Raw genomic sequence first — 15,880 nt, forward strand, 5'->3', positions numbered from 1 at the left:
GGCTGGGTTGGGCTCGGCGGGGCGGGGCTCGGCTCGGCCCGGCCCGGCCCGGCTCGGCTCGGCGGGGCTCGGCTCGGCTCGGCTCGGCGGGCGGCGGCAGGCGCTGCGTGTTGACAGCCGGGCCCGCGGGGCGGAGCGAGCGCGGCCGCAGCCAATGGCCGGGGGGGGAGCCCGAGGGGGCCCCCCGCCACGCCCGGCCCGGGGGCGCCCATAGGCCCCGTCCCCCGGCGCGCCCCGCAAGCACAGACCCTCCGGACCCCCCCCGCGCCCCAGGGCCGGGCACACCGGCACCCCCAGCAGCCCCACCCACCTGCGACCCCAGCGCTCACCGGCCCACCTACCTGCCCTGCCCTGCTCTCCTTGCCTTGTCTGCCCTGACTGCCTGCCCTGCCCCCGTCTGCCCTGCCCTGCCTGCCCTGCCCCCCCCACCTGCCCTGCCCTGCCCTCTCTGCCTGCCCTGCCTGCACCCCTTACCACACCCCTGCCTGCACCCTCAGGGCCGCAGACCAGCAGCCCCTGCCCACATCCCCCTGCCTGCTGCTGCCCACCCACCCCTCCTGCAGGTGGGCTGGGATGGGATGGATGTACTGGGACACCAGGACACTGGGATGCCAGGGTGCCAGGACGGCAAGATGCCTGCACACCAGGACACTGGGATACTGGGATGCCAGGACACCAGGATGCTGGGATGCCAGGATGGCAGGACCCTGCGATACTGGGATGCCAGGATGCTGCGACACTAGCAGGGCCGGTGCCAGCTGCTGGGAGCAAGCAAGCGGGCTGCCCCCCCCACGCTGCTGGGACCCTGTCCACACAGCTGTGTGGTGCCATCCCTGTGCCGCACTGCCCACACTGGGCCCCTCCCGCTGTGGGACCCCCCTCCCTCGGCCTGGGGTCCTGTGCCCCTTCTAGAGGCAGGTGCCAGGGTCCCCCAAGATGCTGGTGACCAGCCAGTCTCAACGCATCCCAGCCCTGCTCCTCAGTGGGGTTACATGGGGTCATGTAGGCTCAGGGCACGGCCGTACTCCGGGGTCTGGGTGACTATGTGTGGTCTGGCCACGGTGGGGCCCATGGGGGCAGGTGCATGTCCCCCCATCCCTCCCCTTGCCCTCACAGAACCAGCCACCACCAGCACCCCCTGCCCCCCCAGGTCTCAGTATGGCCCAGTGCCTGGCCCACTCCCAGTGCTGGTTCCAGTCCCAGTGCTGATCCCACTGCTGGGCCCAGGTCTGATCCCATTCCCAGTGCTGGGTCCCAGTCCCAGTCTAGCTCTAGTTCCAGTCCTGGTGCTGGTCCCAGTCTCAGTCTGGGTCCCAGTCACAGTCCTGGCTGCACTCCCAGTTTCAGTCTCAGTCCCAGTCCCACTCCTAATGCAGTCCTGGTGCTGGTCCCAGTCCTGGTCCCAATACCAGTTCTGGGTCCTTGTTACAGGCTCATTCCTGGTCCCAGCCTAGTTCCAGTCCCAGACCTGGTCCCTGTCCCAGTCTCATTCCAGTTCTGGTCCCAGTCATGATGCTGGTCCTGGTGCTGGTCCCAGTCCATGTTGCAGTCCACTCCTGTCCCAGTTCCAGTGCCTGTCCCCATCCCAGTCCCAGTTTCAGTCCCCATTCCAATCCCAGTCCAGTCCCAGTCTCAGTCTAATCCTGGTCCCAACCATGATGCTGGTGCTGGTCCAAGTCCCTGTCCAGCCCAGGCACCAGTCCCTGTCCCAGTCTCAGCCTCTGCCTTAGTCCAAATCCAGACCAGGTACCACTCCTGGTCCCAGTCCCAGTTTCAGTCCCTAGTGCCAGACCCAGGCCAGGTTAGGTCAGGTCCTGGTCCCCACCCCAGTTTCATTCCAATCCCAGTCCCAGTCATGATGCTGGTCCTGGTGCTCATCCAATTCCCTGTCCTAGTCCCAGTTCAGTCCAGTCCCACACCCAGTCCCAATCCTAGTCCCATCCCTGTCCAGTTCAATCCCAGTCCCAATAATGATGCTGGTCCCAGTGCTAGTCCCAGTCCCAGTCCAGTCTAGTCCAGGTACCACTCTCAGTTCCAGAATCAGTCCAGTTCCAGCCCCAATCATGATCTGTTACTGTTGCTGGGCTTAGTCCCAGTCCCAGTCCTAGTTCAGTTCCGATCCCAGTCCCAGTTCAGTTCCAGACCCAGTCCCAATCCCAGTGCCAGTCTCATTCCAGTCCCATTTCCAGTCTCAGTCCCAGTCCCAGTCCCTGTCCCAGTCCAGTCTCAGTCCAGTCCGAGTCCAGTCACATTCCCAGTCCTATCCTGGTCCCAGTCATGATACTGGTCCCAGTCCCTGTTCCAGTTCCAGTTCCAGTCCCAGTCCTAGTCTCATTCCAATCCTGGACCCTATCATGATGCTGCTTCTGGTACTGGCTCCAGTCCCAGTTCCAGTTCAGTCCAGTCCCACTCCAAATCCCAATCCAGTCCTGTCCCAGTCTTTTTCCCATCCCAGTACATTCCCAGTCCCAGTCCAGCCCTTGTCCCGGTCTGAGTCCAGTCCTTATCCCAGTGCAGTCTCAGTCCCAGTTCTTGTCCCAGTCCAGTCCCATCTCAGTCTCACTCCCCATCCAGTCTAATCCTAGTCCAGTCCTTGTCCAGTCCAGGTTCTGGTACCAGTCTAGTCCTGGTCCCAGTCATGATGCTGGTCCCAGCCACAGTCCAGTCCCGGTCCTTGTCTCAGTCCAGTCTCTGATTAGTTCCAGTTCAGTCCAGTCCAGGTTCTGGTCCCGGTCCTGGTCCTGGTCCCAGTTCAGCACCAGTCCCAGTCCCAGTCCAGTCCTCTCCCAGTCCTTGTCTCAGTCCAGTCCCGGATTAGTTCCAGTTCCAGTCCAGTCCAGTCCACTCCCTGTAAAGTCCTAGTCCTGGTCCCAGTTCAGCACCAGTCCCAGTCCCAATGCAGTCCTGTCACAGGCCCAATCTCCATCTCAATCTGAGTCCAGGTCCACGCCGGATCCCTGTCCCTGTCCAGTCCCAGCCCCAGTTTCAGTCCAGTCTCGGTCCCAGTCGTGATGCTGGTCCTGGGCCCTGCCCCAGTCCAATCACAATCCCAGTCTCAGTCCAGTCCAGCCCAGTCCCGGTCGAGTCCCTGTGCAGTCCCAGATCCAGTTCAGCACCAGTCCACCCCGGTCTCCCTCCGCTCCTATCCCAGTCCGGCCGCCCCGCCGGGCGCTGTCCTTGGTGCTGAAACTGGAGCCGGACCCGGCCCGGACGCGCGGTCGGAGCTGTGACCGCCAGGACCCTGCTCAGCTCACCCTAGCCCAGCTCAGCCCAGCTCAGCCCGGCTCAGCTCGGCTCAGCCCGGCTCAGCCCGGCTCAGCTCAGCCCAGCTCAGCCCAGCTCAGCCCTGCCCAGCTCAGCTCAGCCCGGCCCAGCCCTGCCCAACTCAGCCCAGCTCAGTCTAGCTCCGCCCAGCTCAGCTCAGCCCAGCTCAGCCCATCTCAGCCCTGCCAAGCTCAGCCCAGCTCAGCCCAGCTCAGCCCTGCGCAGCTCAGCCTGGCTCAGCCCAGCTCAGCTCAGCCCTGCCCAGATCAGCCCGGTTCACCTCAGTCCAGCCCAGCCCAGCTCGGCCCAGTTCATCTCAGCCCTGCCCAGCCCAGCTTGGGTCAGCTCAGCTCAGCCCTGCCCAACTCAGCCCAGCTCAGCCCGGCTCAGCTCGGCCCAGCTCCGCCTGGCTCAGCCCGGCTCAGCCCAGCTCAGCCCAGCTCAGCCCTGTCCAGCTCAGCCCAGCTCAGCTCAGCCCAGCTCAGCCCAGCTCAGCTCAGCCCAGCTCAGCCCGGCTCAGCCCGGCTCAGCCCAGCTCAGCCCGGCTCAGCCCGGCTCAGCTCAGCCCAGCTCAGCTCGGCCCAGCTCAGCCCAGCTCGGCCCAGTTCAGCTCAGCCCAGCTCAGCCCAGCTCAGCCCTGCCCAGCTCAGCCCAGCTCGGCCCAGTTCAGCTCAGCCCGGCTCAGCCCAGCTCAGCCCAGCTCAGCCCTGCCCAGCTCAACCCAGTCCAGCCCGGCTCAGCTCGGCCGAGCTCAGCCCAGCTCGGCCCAGTTCAGCTCAGCCCAGCTCAGCCCAGCTCAGCCCAACTCAGCCCAGCTCGGCCTAGCTCAGCCCAGCTCGGCTCAGCCCGGCTCAACGCGGCCCCGCTCAGCTGGCCCGGCCGAGCCGAGCCCCACCCCGGGCTGCCCCGCGGGGGACACGAGTGGGGAGGGGCGGGGCGCAGCCTTGGGGCAGGGGGCGCAGCCGTGGGGCAAGACCAGTCCTGAGCACCCTCACCCGCCCCCTCCCCAGGGCCGAGTCCCCGCCCCCCAGAAAGGGCAGCCAATCGCATGGGCGCTCTGCAGTGACGGACAGACCTGTCCCGCCCCCCGTGGAGGGCGCGGCGCGGGGGGGGCGCGAAACAGCCCGGGCAGCGGGGGCCGCGGAGACCCCCTTGGGACGGGGTGACCCGGCATTGTCCCCGAGCCGGGAGGGGGAGCGGGGCTGGAACCCCGGCACCCAGCCCGTGCCCCGCTGGGAGTCCCTGAGCCCCCTCGCTGACCCCGCCCCGCCCGCCCCCTCGCTGCCCCCCGCCTCCCCCCGCCGCAGGAAGGAACCGCCGGCAGCCGCGGCCGGGCGCGGTTTCCCGTCGGTGCGGGGCCCCCCCGAGAACCCCCCAGCCAGGCCTCCTCCCCGTCCCGGGACCCCCTCCTCGGGTGTCACCGTGGGACCCCAGCACCGCCGGCAGCTCGGGTGACCCCCCACCCCAGGGTCACCCCAGTGTGTCCCCCTTCCCGTGCCCCCACCCCCCCCCCCGGAGGGTGCCGGGGCACAGCCCCCCGGGGTGCCCGGCCGGGGGGCCCCTGGGAAGCGGCCTGGCATATCAATGGCAGGAACTGGGTGGGGAGCGGCAGCCCCACACGGGAGGGGCAGGGAAACTGGGGGCTTGCGGTGGACATCCACCCCACAGCCCCCGGGGAGGGGGCTGGGAGGAAGCCTGGGACCCCTGCGGGACATCCAGCCTCCTGGCACGAACGTGGGACCCCCCAAGGAGGGCACACTGCCCATGGCCCCCCAAAGGAGCTGGCAGGAGGGGCGGGGGGGCAGCTGGCCCCATCAGGGGCAGGTGGTGGCAGACTCCAGCCCACAGCCCCTCTCTCCCCTGCTCTGGCATGCCATGGGGCTGGGGCTAGGGGAAATGGACCCCTCTCGGGGACAGTGGCTGGGGGAGGCAGGAAGGGTCCGTGGCTGTGCCAGGGGGGCCATAGCCATGCTTGGAGCTGTGTGGCCATGCTGGGGGTCCTGTGGCTGTGCTGGAGGTCCCGTGGCCGCGCCAGGGGTCCCGTGGCTGTGCTGGGAGCCCTGTGGCTGTGCTGGGGGGGCTGAGGCCACGTCGTGGGTCCCATGGCTGTGCTGTGGTCCTGCAGCCATGCTGAGGGAGCTATGGCCATGCTGGGGGGTTCTGTGGCTGTGCCAGGGCCTGTGGCCATGCTGGGGGGGCCCTTCACCATGCTGGGGGTCCTGTGCATGCCACCCCTGGCACTGCCACCACTGCCTCCCCCCCCCGGCCACCTGCAGGGGTACAGGGAGGGCAGAGCAGGGCTGAAGCACCTCAGCAGTCCCACGGCAGGGTCCGCGGCATGGCCTGTGCCACGTCCTGGTGGGCAGCATCGCAGCAGTGGGCGCCCATTGTGCGCAGGGCGGAGGCGTGCACGGCCGAGGTCACCACTTCCCCGCTGCGGCCGGAGGAAGCGGCCGCTCCCGGCACCGGCGGCTCAGTGGCGGCACGATGGGCAACCTGCCGGCCGTGCTGCCCAGCGCTGCCCGCTCCTGCGGCCTCGGCCTCTGCTCCCGCCAGCTCAGCACCACGCCTGAGGAGACTGCGGGCACCGAGCGGGGCAGGTGGGTGCACAGCGCGGACGGGGCAGGATGGATGGGGTAAATGGGGTGGGGTGGATGGATGGCTGGACGGGGCACCGGCACCCACTGTGCCGCAGTGCACCGTGTCTGCTGGCTGCCATGCCTCAACGGGACTGCTCACTCGGTCCCCTCCTGCCTGACCCCACCATGGCTCATGAGGACATTCCCACATGGCCAGAGCCCACCAGGGATGTGTCCCCACAGCAGAGGTGGCCCAGCTAGGGCGATGCTTGCTGGGGCAGGATGTGGTGCAGCCATGGGCACCCATCGGCAGAGAGCCCTGTGCCTGCGATGCCATGTGGCATCATGCCAGTGTCCCCTGCCCCGTGGCATGTCCCCAGCAGCCCCAGTGTAGTGCCCCCAGCCCCACAGCAGGCTGTGGGATGAGTCAGGACCTACCAGGATATGCTGGGGTGGATGGGACATACAGGGACATATGGGGATGTATGGGGATGTATGGGGACATACGGGGAAGGGGCACAAAGGGTCGAGTTGGGCTGGGAAGTAAAGCTGTGCCGGGATGTGTGGGGTCACCCCAGCGCGGGGGGGGCAGGAGATCGGTTCACCCCCTCAGTGGCCATGAGCCTGCTCTGACTCATGGCCATTGTTCACACACACACACACACACACACACTCACACACACACAGAGACACACACATGAGGCCCAGGAACATCCCACTCCCCCCCAGCCAGCTCCCACAGCTCAACCCCACGGCATTGAGCCAGGGGCCACCACAGCAGCACCAGGGGCCAGGGGAGGTCCCTGGTCACCCCCATGTCCCCTCACAGCCCCCCATCTCCAATGATCCCCGCACCCCAGTGCACCCTGCCCACCCCCCTGAGGGTCACAGTCCCCATGGGCAGCAGGTGCCAGAGCCCCACTGGTCCCAGTTGCTGGACCAAGTGCAGGGTGTGTGGGGGTATACCCCCCCAGATCCCCAGCTGTGCCCCACGTGCAGGGCAGGCTGGCCCCCTTCCCTGTGCCCGGGCAGGGCTCAGGGCCATGTCCCCCCCAGCTTGGTGCCCACCCGCCCAGCGGAGCCCCCTCGCTTTGCCCGGCTGAAGAACTGGGAGACAGGGAGCATCGGCTATGACACTCTCTGTGCCCAGGCCCTGCAGGTGGGGGGGTGAGGGGGTAGGGGGTGTGGGGCTAGAGGGCACAGGGATGCGGGGCATGGGGATAGGGGGTGGGGGCATGGGGATGGGTGTTCAGGGCTGTTGGGGAATGGGGTTGGGGGTTTGGGGATGGGGGGGGTGAGGCTGAGGGTGGGGGGATGGGGTTTACCGGGCTGGGGGCCATGGGGATGCCGGTGTCAGGATGGGGGAGTGCAGGATGGAGGGTCTGGGACTGGGGGTGTGTGGAAGGGCCCCTCTCTAGACCTCCCTCCTCCCACCCAGGAGCTGCCCTGCTCAGGGCAGCGCTGCCTGGGCTCCTTGGTGCTGCCACGGCCACTGCCAGCCCCGGCACCTGATGGCCCCCGGCCCATCGAGGAGCTGCTGGGCCTGGCCCGGGACTTCATCACCCAGTACTACCTGTCCCTGCGCCGGTGAGCAGGGTGCCGGGGGGGCCAGGGCACCGACCTGCCCCGGGGCACCCCACATCCCCATCCCTGCCCTGGGGCACCCCACATCCCTGTCTCTGCCCCAAAGTACCTCAAAGCCCCAGCTGTGCCCTGAGCACCCCACAGCCCCCATCCTGCACAAGACAGGTACCCCAAAACCCCACTGTTACCCCAAAGCACCCCGCATCCCCATTCCTGCCCCACAGTAACCCCACAGCCCACTTGTGCCCTGGGGCACCCCACATCCCCATCTCCCCCCTCAGGGCACCCCCAGCCCTGCACCCCACAGCAGTGCAGGGCGGGTCCCAGTGCGGGGGGTGTCTGTCCCAGTGTGGGGGGGCTGAGGTGTGGGGGTGTCCGCAGGGAGAACTCACCAGCGCACGCCCAGCGGCTGCGAGAGGTGGAAGCTGCCATCATGGCCACCGGCACCTACCAGCTGCTGGAGCCCGAGCTCGTCTTTGGGGCCAAGCAGGCCTGGCGCAACGCTGCACGCTGCGTGGGGCGCATCCAGTGGAACAAGCTGCAGGTGGGGCAGGGGGCACACCATGGTGCTGGCAGGAACCCCGGCCCCATGCCTGCCCCACAGCCACGGGTCACCCTAGTGTGGATGCTCTGCGGATGCTTGTTGGGGGACCAGTGAGATGTCCCCTTGCATCCCCCCCGACCCCCTCCCACAGGTGTTTGACGCCCGGGACTGCGCCAGTGTGGGAGAGATGTTCAGCTTCCTCTGCACCCACATCCAGTACGCCACCAACCGCGGCAACATTCGGTGAGAGCCCTGCCAGGCTGCTGTACTCACCACCGGCCAGACCACCCCACCTGGGGCAGGACCCCCCAGCCCTGCAGCCGGTGGGGGTGCTGGTGACATCCCACCCTGGCCCCTCCAGGTCGGCCATCACCATTTTCCCCCAGCGGATGCCGGGTCGCGGTGATTTCCGCATCTGGAACACGCAGCTGATCCGCTATGCTGGGTACCGGCAGCCCGATGGCTCCGTGCAGGGGGACCCAGCCAACGTTGACATCACCGAGGTGGGGAGACACCCCCTGTCCAGCCCCCTGCCCCAGGCCCCGCCTGGTGCCACCGCTGTCCTGATGCTGCTGCCCCCCAGCTCTGCATCCAGCACGGCTGGAGCCCCGGCGGCGGCCGCTTCGACGTGCTGCCGCTGCTGCTGCAGGGCCCCGACGAGCCCCCCGAGCTCTTCCCGCTCCCGCCGGAGCTGGTCCTCGAGGTGCCCCTCCAGCACCCCACGTGAGTGGGGCTGTGCCCACCCACCCCCCCCCAGCCCTGCCTGCCCCCCACAGCCCCGAGGGACCGGAGCCCTGCCAGCCCCGATGGGACACCCCTGGGGAGGGGAGCGGGGCTGGGATGTGCGGCAGGGACCCACACTAGGGCTGGTGAGGGTCCCTGGCTAGAGCCCACCCACCTCCCCCCATGCAGGCTGGAGTGGTTCGGGGAGCTGGGGCTGCGGTGGTACGCGCTGCCAGCTGTCTCCAACATGCTGCTGGAGGTCGGGGGGCTGGAGTTCCCGGCAGCCCCCTTCAACGGCTGGTACATGAGCAGTGAGATCGGCACTAGGAACCTCTGCGACAGCCAGCGCTACAACCTGCTGCCGGTGAGCCGCACAACTGGGGGGGGCAAGCTGGCCTAGAACCCCCACCGGGACCCCCCAGCTAAGCCCCCCACCATGCCGCTGGCAGGAGGTGGCCCTGCGCATGGGGCTGGACACACGAACGACATCGTCCCTCTGGAAGGACAAGGCAGCAGTGGAGGTGAACATCGCCGTGCTGCACAGCTACCAGGTGGGACGCATGGCTGGAGGGTGATGCTGGCACGGCTGCACCAGGGGAACCCCAACACTGCCACTACCCTGGGCCAGGTGCCAGCCACTCCCCAGCCCATTCTACCCGCAGGTGGCCAAGGTGACAATCGTGGACCACCACGCGGCCACAGAGTCCTTTGTGAAGCACATGGAGAATGAGCTGCGGACACGGGGGGGGTGCCCTGCAGACTGGGTCTGGATCGTGCCCCCCATCTCGGGCAGCCTCACCCCCGTCTTCCACCAGGAGATGGTCAACTACCAGCTCTGCCCCACCTTCCGCTACCAGGTGGGACCAGCCCTCGGCCCCCCCACCCCCCAGCCCCCCAGCCCCCCAGCTGACCCCTCCCGCTTGCCCCACAGCCCGATGCCTGGAAGGTCTACGTCTCTAAGGGCACCACTGTCACCAGGAGAAAGACCTTCAAGGAGGTGGCCAAGTAGGTGCCCACCCTTTGGGGGCTGTCTTTGTAGGGGGGGATTCTTGCCCATGGGTCCCCAAGCCCAAGCTGCTGACCCGGCGATCCCCCCATCCCCAGTGCGGTGAAGATTTCAGCCAAGCTGATGGGACACATGATGGCACGCCGTGTCAAGGCCACCATTCTCTATGCCACCGAGACTGGCAAATCCCGGACCTATGCCTGGAACCTCTGCCAGCTTTTCCGACGTGCCTTCGACCCCAAGGTGGGCAGGGGGAGATGGGGTGGGGAGCAGCAGTCTGGGCTGCAACGGGTGCCTTCATGTGGGGGGTGGTTTGGGTGGTGGGGAAGGCATCTGTTGCAGCCCCCTGTCCATGTCCCAGTCCCATGTCCCCCCCTCCAGGTGCTGTGCATGGATGAGTATGATGTGGTGTCCCTGGAACATGAGACCCTGGTTCTGGTGGTGACCAGCACCTTTGGCAATGGGGACCCCCCTGAGTGCGCGGAGGTAAAGGGCTGCAAGGAGGCAGCGAGAATGGGATGGGATGGGATGGAGATGGGATGGGATGGTGATAGTGACATGCTATCCCCGACAGAGCTTCTCCAAGGCACTGATGGAGATGACCTCACCCTACACCAGCACCTCCCAGGCTGAGCCACCCATGTGAGCACACGAGGGAGGCCAGGGGTGCCTGCCTGGGGCTGGGGAAAGGTCCACCCAGGCAGGGCCCACCCTGCCCTCACCCTCCTGTCCCAAACAGGAGCTACAAGCTGCGGTTCAACAGCGTCTCACAGTCTGACCAGCTCGTCACCTCCTGGAAGAAGAAGCGGCGGCAGCTGAGCAACACTGACAGTGCTGGCACGCTGGGCGCCCTGCGGTACCGCCAGCATGGCCATGGCCACAGGGATGGGGTCCTCTGCCTGAGCACAGTGTCTGGCTGGGGGCTCAGGGTGCCCTGTCTGGGAGGATGGGGGGGCTTCATGGTGCTGGGCCAGGGAGAGGTCAGAGTCTGTGGTGGGCACTGGCCCTGGCACCAGCAGCTTCAGCCACGTCTGTTCCATGGCTGTGGCAGAAGCTGTCCCTAGGGGTCCTCAACCCTGAACCCTGCTTGTGACAGCCCTGACCCACCAGGCTAGGTGCCCCCACCAACATCACTCCCCTTCACAGCCCTAGGCAGCCCCACCCCTGGGTGCCCCCACCCCAGCCCTGAGCACCCCAGCCCACCCCTGAGCATCCACTCCCCATCCCTGGGTGCCCCCACCCCAGCCCTGAGCATATCCCCCACCCATCCCTGAGCATGGCCCCTCCTGCCCTGAGCACCCCCCCACCCATAGTCCTGGGTGCCCCCCCATCTGTGAGTGCTCCCCCTCCCAGTGCAGGCTCCAACCCTCCATCAGAGGGTCTGGGTCTTGGGTCACTGTGCTCAGCCCTCCCCCGCGGTGGTGGCAGGTTCTCGGTGTTCGGGCTGGGGTCCCGGGCATACCCCCACTTCTGTGCCTTCGCCCGGGCGGTGGACACGCGGCTGGAGGAGCTCGGGGGGGAGCGGGTGCTGCCCATGGGCGAGGGCGACGAGCTCTGTGCCCAGGAGGAGTCCTTCCGCACGTGGGCCCGCCTCGTCTTCCAGGTCAGTGGGGGCACCGGGGGGGTGGGAGGCGGGCACCCACCACCTGCAGCACCCACTGGCCCTTTCCTGTGTCCTCAGGCTGCCTGTGAGACCTTCTGCGTGGGGGACGTGGCAGGGGGGGCCGAGGAGCTCTTCGCCCCCCCCCAAAGCTGGAAGCGCCAGAGGCACCGGCTGGTTGGGCAGCCCCAGGCCACGGAGACCCTGGCTGGTACCACCACCACCCTGCCCCCCCCCAGCACCCCTAGGGAGCCCCCAACCCCTCCTTAGCATCACCCTCCACCTGTCGCCAGCATCTGTCCCATGGCCCCCCACCCTGGTCATCCCCACCCAGCTCTGGGGAGAACACCCCACGACCCCCCCGCAGGACACCTACAGCCAGCGCAAACATGGGATCTCGGCAGTGCCCTGCCAAGAGTCTCTCCAGCCACCCCATGACCCCCCCAGCTTCCTCGACCTCGCCAGCCCCTACTGTGCCCCCCTGTGAGTGCTAGCCCCTCGTGCCCCCCCAGGGCTGTCCCACCTGCACAAGCGCCGGGTGTTGCCCTGCACGGTGCTTTCCGTGGAGAACCTGCAGAGCGAGGAGTCCAGGTGAGCCCCTCCCCGCCCCGGGACTCCCCACCCCCATGACCCCCCAGCACACCTGGAACCTCCCATCCCCGAATCCCCCACTGCCGGGACCCCCACCCCTCCCCGTGTCCCTGCAACCCTCCACTCCTGGGCTGCCCCCACCCCTACACCCCCAGAACCCCCCCAACTCTGGGACCCCTCACCTCTGGATCCTCCCTCACCCCAGGACCCTTCCAACTTTTGGCACCCCCCACCTCCGGGACCCGCATCCCTGGATCCCCCCGCACCCCCGGGACCCCCACCCCCGGAGCCCTAAGCCCCTGAGATGCCCCCCCCCCCAACACCGGAACCTCTCACCCCTGGATCCCCCCTCACCCCGGGACCCCCCACCTCCGGGACCCTCACCCCTGCATCCCCCCTCACCCCGGGACCCCACCCCCCAAATCTGGAACCCCCCACGGGCCCCCAGACCCCCCAGCCCCCACCCCAGGACCACCCCTTGCGCCCCGCTGACCCACCCGCGCAGCCGGGCTACCCTGCTGGTGCGGCTGGACTCGGCGGGGCAGGCGGAGCTGCGGTACCAGCCCGGGGACCACCTCGGCGTCTTCCCCGCCAACCGCGCCGAGCTGGTGCGGGGGGTCCTGGGCCGCGTGCGCGACCCGCCGCCCCCCGAGCAGCCTGTCGTGGTGGAGAGTCTGGAGGGGGATCCCGGCGGTAGGACCCGCGGCCGCGGGGAGCGGGGGCCGGGAAGGGGCTGGAGAGGGAGCAGAGAAAGGGGCTGGGGCAGGGGGCAGGAAAGGCAGAAGCCGGGGCAGGGGAAGGAGCAGGGGAAGGGGCCGGGGCAGGGGCTGGAGCAGGGGAAAGGGCAGGAAAAGGGGCTGGGGCAGGGGCGGAAGGGGCTGGGGCAGGAGAAGGGGCTGGGGCAGGGGCAGAGGCTTAGCATGCCTACCATATCGCGCCCCCACCCTCCTCCCGCAGACGGGCCCGTGCCCCCCCAGCCCGGGGTGCCACAGAGCCGCCTGCCCCCCTGCACCCTGGCCCAGGCACTCACCTTCTTCCTGGATGTGGCGGCCCCCCCGAGCCCCCAGTTTCTGCAGCTTCTGGCTACACTGGCACAGGAGCCAGCCGACCGGCAGCGCCTGCAGCAGCTCGGCCAGGTGGGAGCGGGGGCTGGGGCTTGTTCGCTGCTGATTGGGGTGCTGGGCCCCTCCCTGGCTGGGATGCTGGGATACTGGCCCCCTTCATAGCTGGAATACTGGGATGCTGGCCCCTCCCTGGCTGGGAGGCTGGGGTACTGGGAGGCTGGCTCCCTTCCTGCTGAGATACTGGGATGCTGGTGTGCTGGCCTCTCCCTGGCTGGGATGCTGGTTCCCTTCCTGCTAGGATGCTGGGTCCCTGCTGGGCAGGGGTGCTGGGCACAGTGGCCATGGGCCAGCTGGGTGCCTTGCAGGACGCCCGGCTGTATGAGGACTGGAAGTGGTTCCGGTGCCCCACGCTGCTGGAGGTGCTGGAGGAGTTCCCCTCGGTGGGGCTGCCGGCCTCCCTGCTGCTCACCCAGCTGCCACTGCTCCAGCCGCGCTACTACTCCATCAGCTCCGCACCTGGCCCCAGCCCTGGGGAGATCCACCTCACAGTGGCCGTAGTCACCTACCACAGTGAGAGTGAGTGGGGCTGGGGGCTGGTGGGCGCCCCGGGTGGGGGGCTGCTACCTTCTGCCCTGCCACACACACAGCAACGCCTGTCACAGCACCCCTGTGTTGCATGGCCCCAGAGACACCTCCAGGGTCCCCCCCAGAGGCACCTCCAGGTTTCCCCAGGGGCATCTCCAGGGTTCCCCTCCAGAGGTACCTCCAGGACCCCCGAGGGGTATCTGCAGGTCTCCCAGGGCCCCTTGAGGGTCCCGCCCAGCCCTATCACACAGTGCCTGGGAGATGCTGTTGGACGTGGTCCCCTGTCCCCATGCATTGTCCCAGGCTCCTAGGGCCCCCCAGGGCCCCCGTGCAGGGATGGTGGGGGGACTGCCTGCCACAGCCCATGCAGCACCTCCCCCCCGCCTCCGTGTCCCCGCAGATGGGCAGGGCCCCCTGCACTACGGCGTCTGCTCCACCTGGCTGGCACGGCTGCAGCCGGGGGACACCGTGCCCGCCTTCATCCGGGGGTAAGGGACAGGCCCCCCCGCCCCTGCCTGCATGTGCCCCTCGCCCCCGGACTACATTTCCCAGCGTGTCCTACGCACACCACTGGCACGCCCCGCTACATTTCCCAGCATGCCCTGCGTGTTCCCCACCACTCGGACTACATTTCCCAGCATGCTCTGCGCGCACACCCCCGCAACCCGGACTACGTTTCCCAGCATGCCCTGCGCGCACCCACTGCACCCCGGACTCCGTTCCCCGGCACCCCCCGCGCGGGCGCTGCCGGTGACCCGCTGACCCGCCGTCCGCAGCGCCCCGTCGTTCCGGCTGCCGGCCGCCGCGGAGGCGCCCTGCATCCTGGTGGGGCCCGGCACCGGCGTCGCGCCCTTCCGCAGCTTCTGGCAGCACCGGCTGCACCACCTGCGGGCCGGAGGTGGGGGCGGCGGGGGGCTAGGTGGGGTCGGGGTCACGGGGCTGGGGACAAGGGTGGGTGTTGGGGATGCGGTGGCACCGGGATGCAGGACACGGGGGACAGAGGGATGCGGCGACCTGGGGGCAGAAGGTCGGGGGCTGGTGGCACCGGGATGCAGGGTATGGTGACAAGGGGATGTGGGGACACGAGGAAGGAGGTGGAGGGTGGGAGCATGGGGACACAAGAGCAGGATGACGCGGGGGTGGGGGGAACATGGATGTGTGTGGCATGGAGACATGGGGATGGAGGGACATGGGGACAGGGCAGCGTGGGGATGTGTCAGCGCTACAGGACACGGGCAAGTGGGGATATGGAGCATGGGGACAGGGGGACATGGGGCACAGGGTGCAGGGATGGAGGGACATGGCCACCTGGGGACAGAAGGTTGGGGGCCAGGGGCACAGTGGCACAGGGCATGGTGGCGCGGAGATGTGGGCCACGGGGCTGGGGACACAGAGACACAAGGGGATGGGGGCATGTGGGGACAGGGCGGTGTGGGGGGCTGCAGGAGATGGGAGAGCAGGGACGCAGGGTGAGGGAAAATGGGGACATAGGTCACAGGGACAGGTCCCGGCTGCTGCCTCCCCACAGGCGGCCCCCTGGGCAGCATGGTGCTGGTTTTCGGCTGCCGCTCCTCAGCGCTGGACCACATCTACCGGCAGGAGATGCAGGAGGCACAGGAGCAGGGGGCCCTCAGCCAGGTCCTCACTGCCTTCTCCCGTGAGCTGGGGACCCCCAAGGTGGGACTGGAGTGGGGACCAGGTGGGGCTGGGGGCAGCATGGGGCTGCGGCCATGTGCCGGGTGTCAGCAGCAGCCCTGCGCGGTGTCCCCAGACCTACGTGCAGGATGTGCTGCGGATGCAGCTGGCAGCAGAGGTGCACCGGGTGCTGTGCCAGAGCGCTGGGCACATGTATGTCTGCGGGGATGTGACGATGGCCACCGAGGTGCTGCAGACGGTGCAGCACATCCTGGTGCAGCAAGCCGGCATGACGCTAGGGCAGGCTGGGGACTTCATCAGTGAGCTGCGGGTAAGGGCTGGGGGCGTGCAGCACGCTGGCACCATGCCTGGCATGCTGCCATGCTGCCATGCTACCTTTTCCCCCAGGACAAGAACCGCTACCACGAGGACATCTTCGGCCTCACCTTCCGCACGCAGGAGGTGGCCTTCCGCATCCGCAGCCAGTCCTTCTCCATGCAGGAGCGTCAGCAGCCGGCCCCGGCCCCCTGAGTGTGCTAGGGCAGGAGGCACCACCGCTGCTGCTCGCCCCGCCCCGCTGCAGGCAGCGCCGCCTTCCCAGTAAAGGTTTAGTTTTGATAACCCTGGCCTGGCGCTTCACCTCCCCCAGCATGGCACCGTGCGTGTCTGGGAACAGTGGGTGGGCAGGGCTGGGCTGGGGTCTGC

At 68.2% G+C, this 15,880-nt stretch overlaps 1 protein-coding gene across 3 annotated transcripts; it reads left to right on the top strand.

Moving 5' to 3' along the window:
* Positions 1-5,719: 5,719 nt before the first annotated feature.
* Positions 5,720-15,796, top strand: NOS3 (nitric oxide synthase 3). 3 transcript variants are annotated; one of them, XM_040592945.1, is made up of 26 exons: positions 5,720-5,864; positions 6,900-7,002; positions 7,282-7,430; positions 7,809-7,971; positions 8,123-8,214; positions 8,333-8,474; positions 8,555-8,694; positions 8,884-9,058; positions 9,144-9,245; positions 9,357-9,551; positions 9,626-9,699; positions 9,799-9,943; positions 10,082-10,186; positions 10,275-10,342; positions 10,440-10,556; positions 11,129-11,303; positions 11,382-11,511; positions 11,813-11,891; positions 12,397-12,584; positions 12,849-13,027; positions 13,321-13,531; positions 13,941-14,028; positions 14,317-14,438; positions 15,069-15,217; positions 15,312-15,506; positions 15,584-15,796. In XM_040592945.1, exons 1-26 carry the CDS (start codon positions 5,752-5,754, stop codon positions 15,704-15,706), a joined length of 3,522 nt encoding a protein of 1,173 aa, XP_040448879.1. In that variant the 5' UTR covers positions 5,720-5,751; the 3' UTR covers positions 15,707-15,796. The 3 variants fall into 3 exon arrangements, with proteins under 3 accessions (XP_040448879.1, XP_040448881.1, XP_040448882.1); XM_040592947.1 differs by having other exon boundaries at positions 8,621-8,694; XM_040592948.1 differs by lacking the exon at positions 15,312-15,506.
* The last annotated feature ends 84 nt before the right edge of the window (positions 15,797-15,880 follow it).

This window comes from Falco naumanni, chromosome 4 (genome assembly GCF_017639655.2).
Source record: "Falco naumanni isolate bFalNau1 chromosome 4, bFalNau1.pat, whole genome shotgun sequence".
Lineage (NCBI taxonomy): Eukaryota > Metazoa > Chordata > Aves > Falconiformes > Falconidae > Falco > Falco naumanni.

Coding starts and splice junctions, on each gene's coding strand:
- NOS3 (XM_040592945.1), top strand. CDS start 5,752: ATGGGCAACCTGCCGGCCGTGCTGCCCAGCGCTGCCCGCTCCTGCGGC. Junction 7,003..7,281: donor TCTGTGCCCAGGCCCTGCAG/GTGGGGGGGTGA, acceptor CCTCCCACCCAG/GAGCTGCCCTGCTCAGGGCA. Junction 10,343..10,439: donor TCCCAGGCTGAGCCACCCAT/GTGAGCACACGA, acceptor TGTCCCAAACAG/GAGCTACAAGCTGCGGTTCA.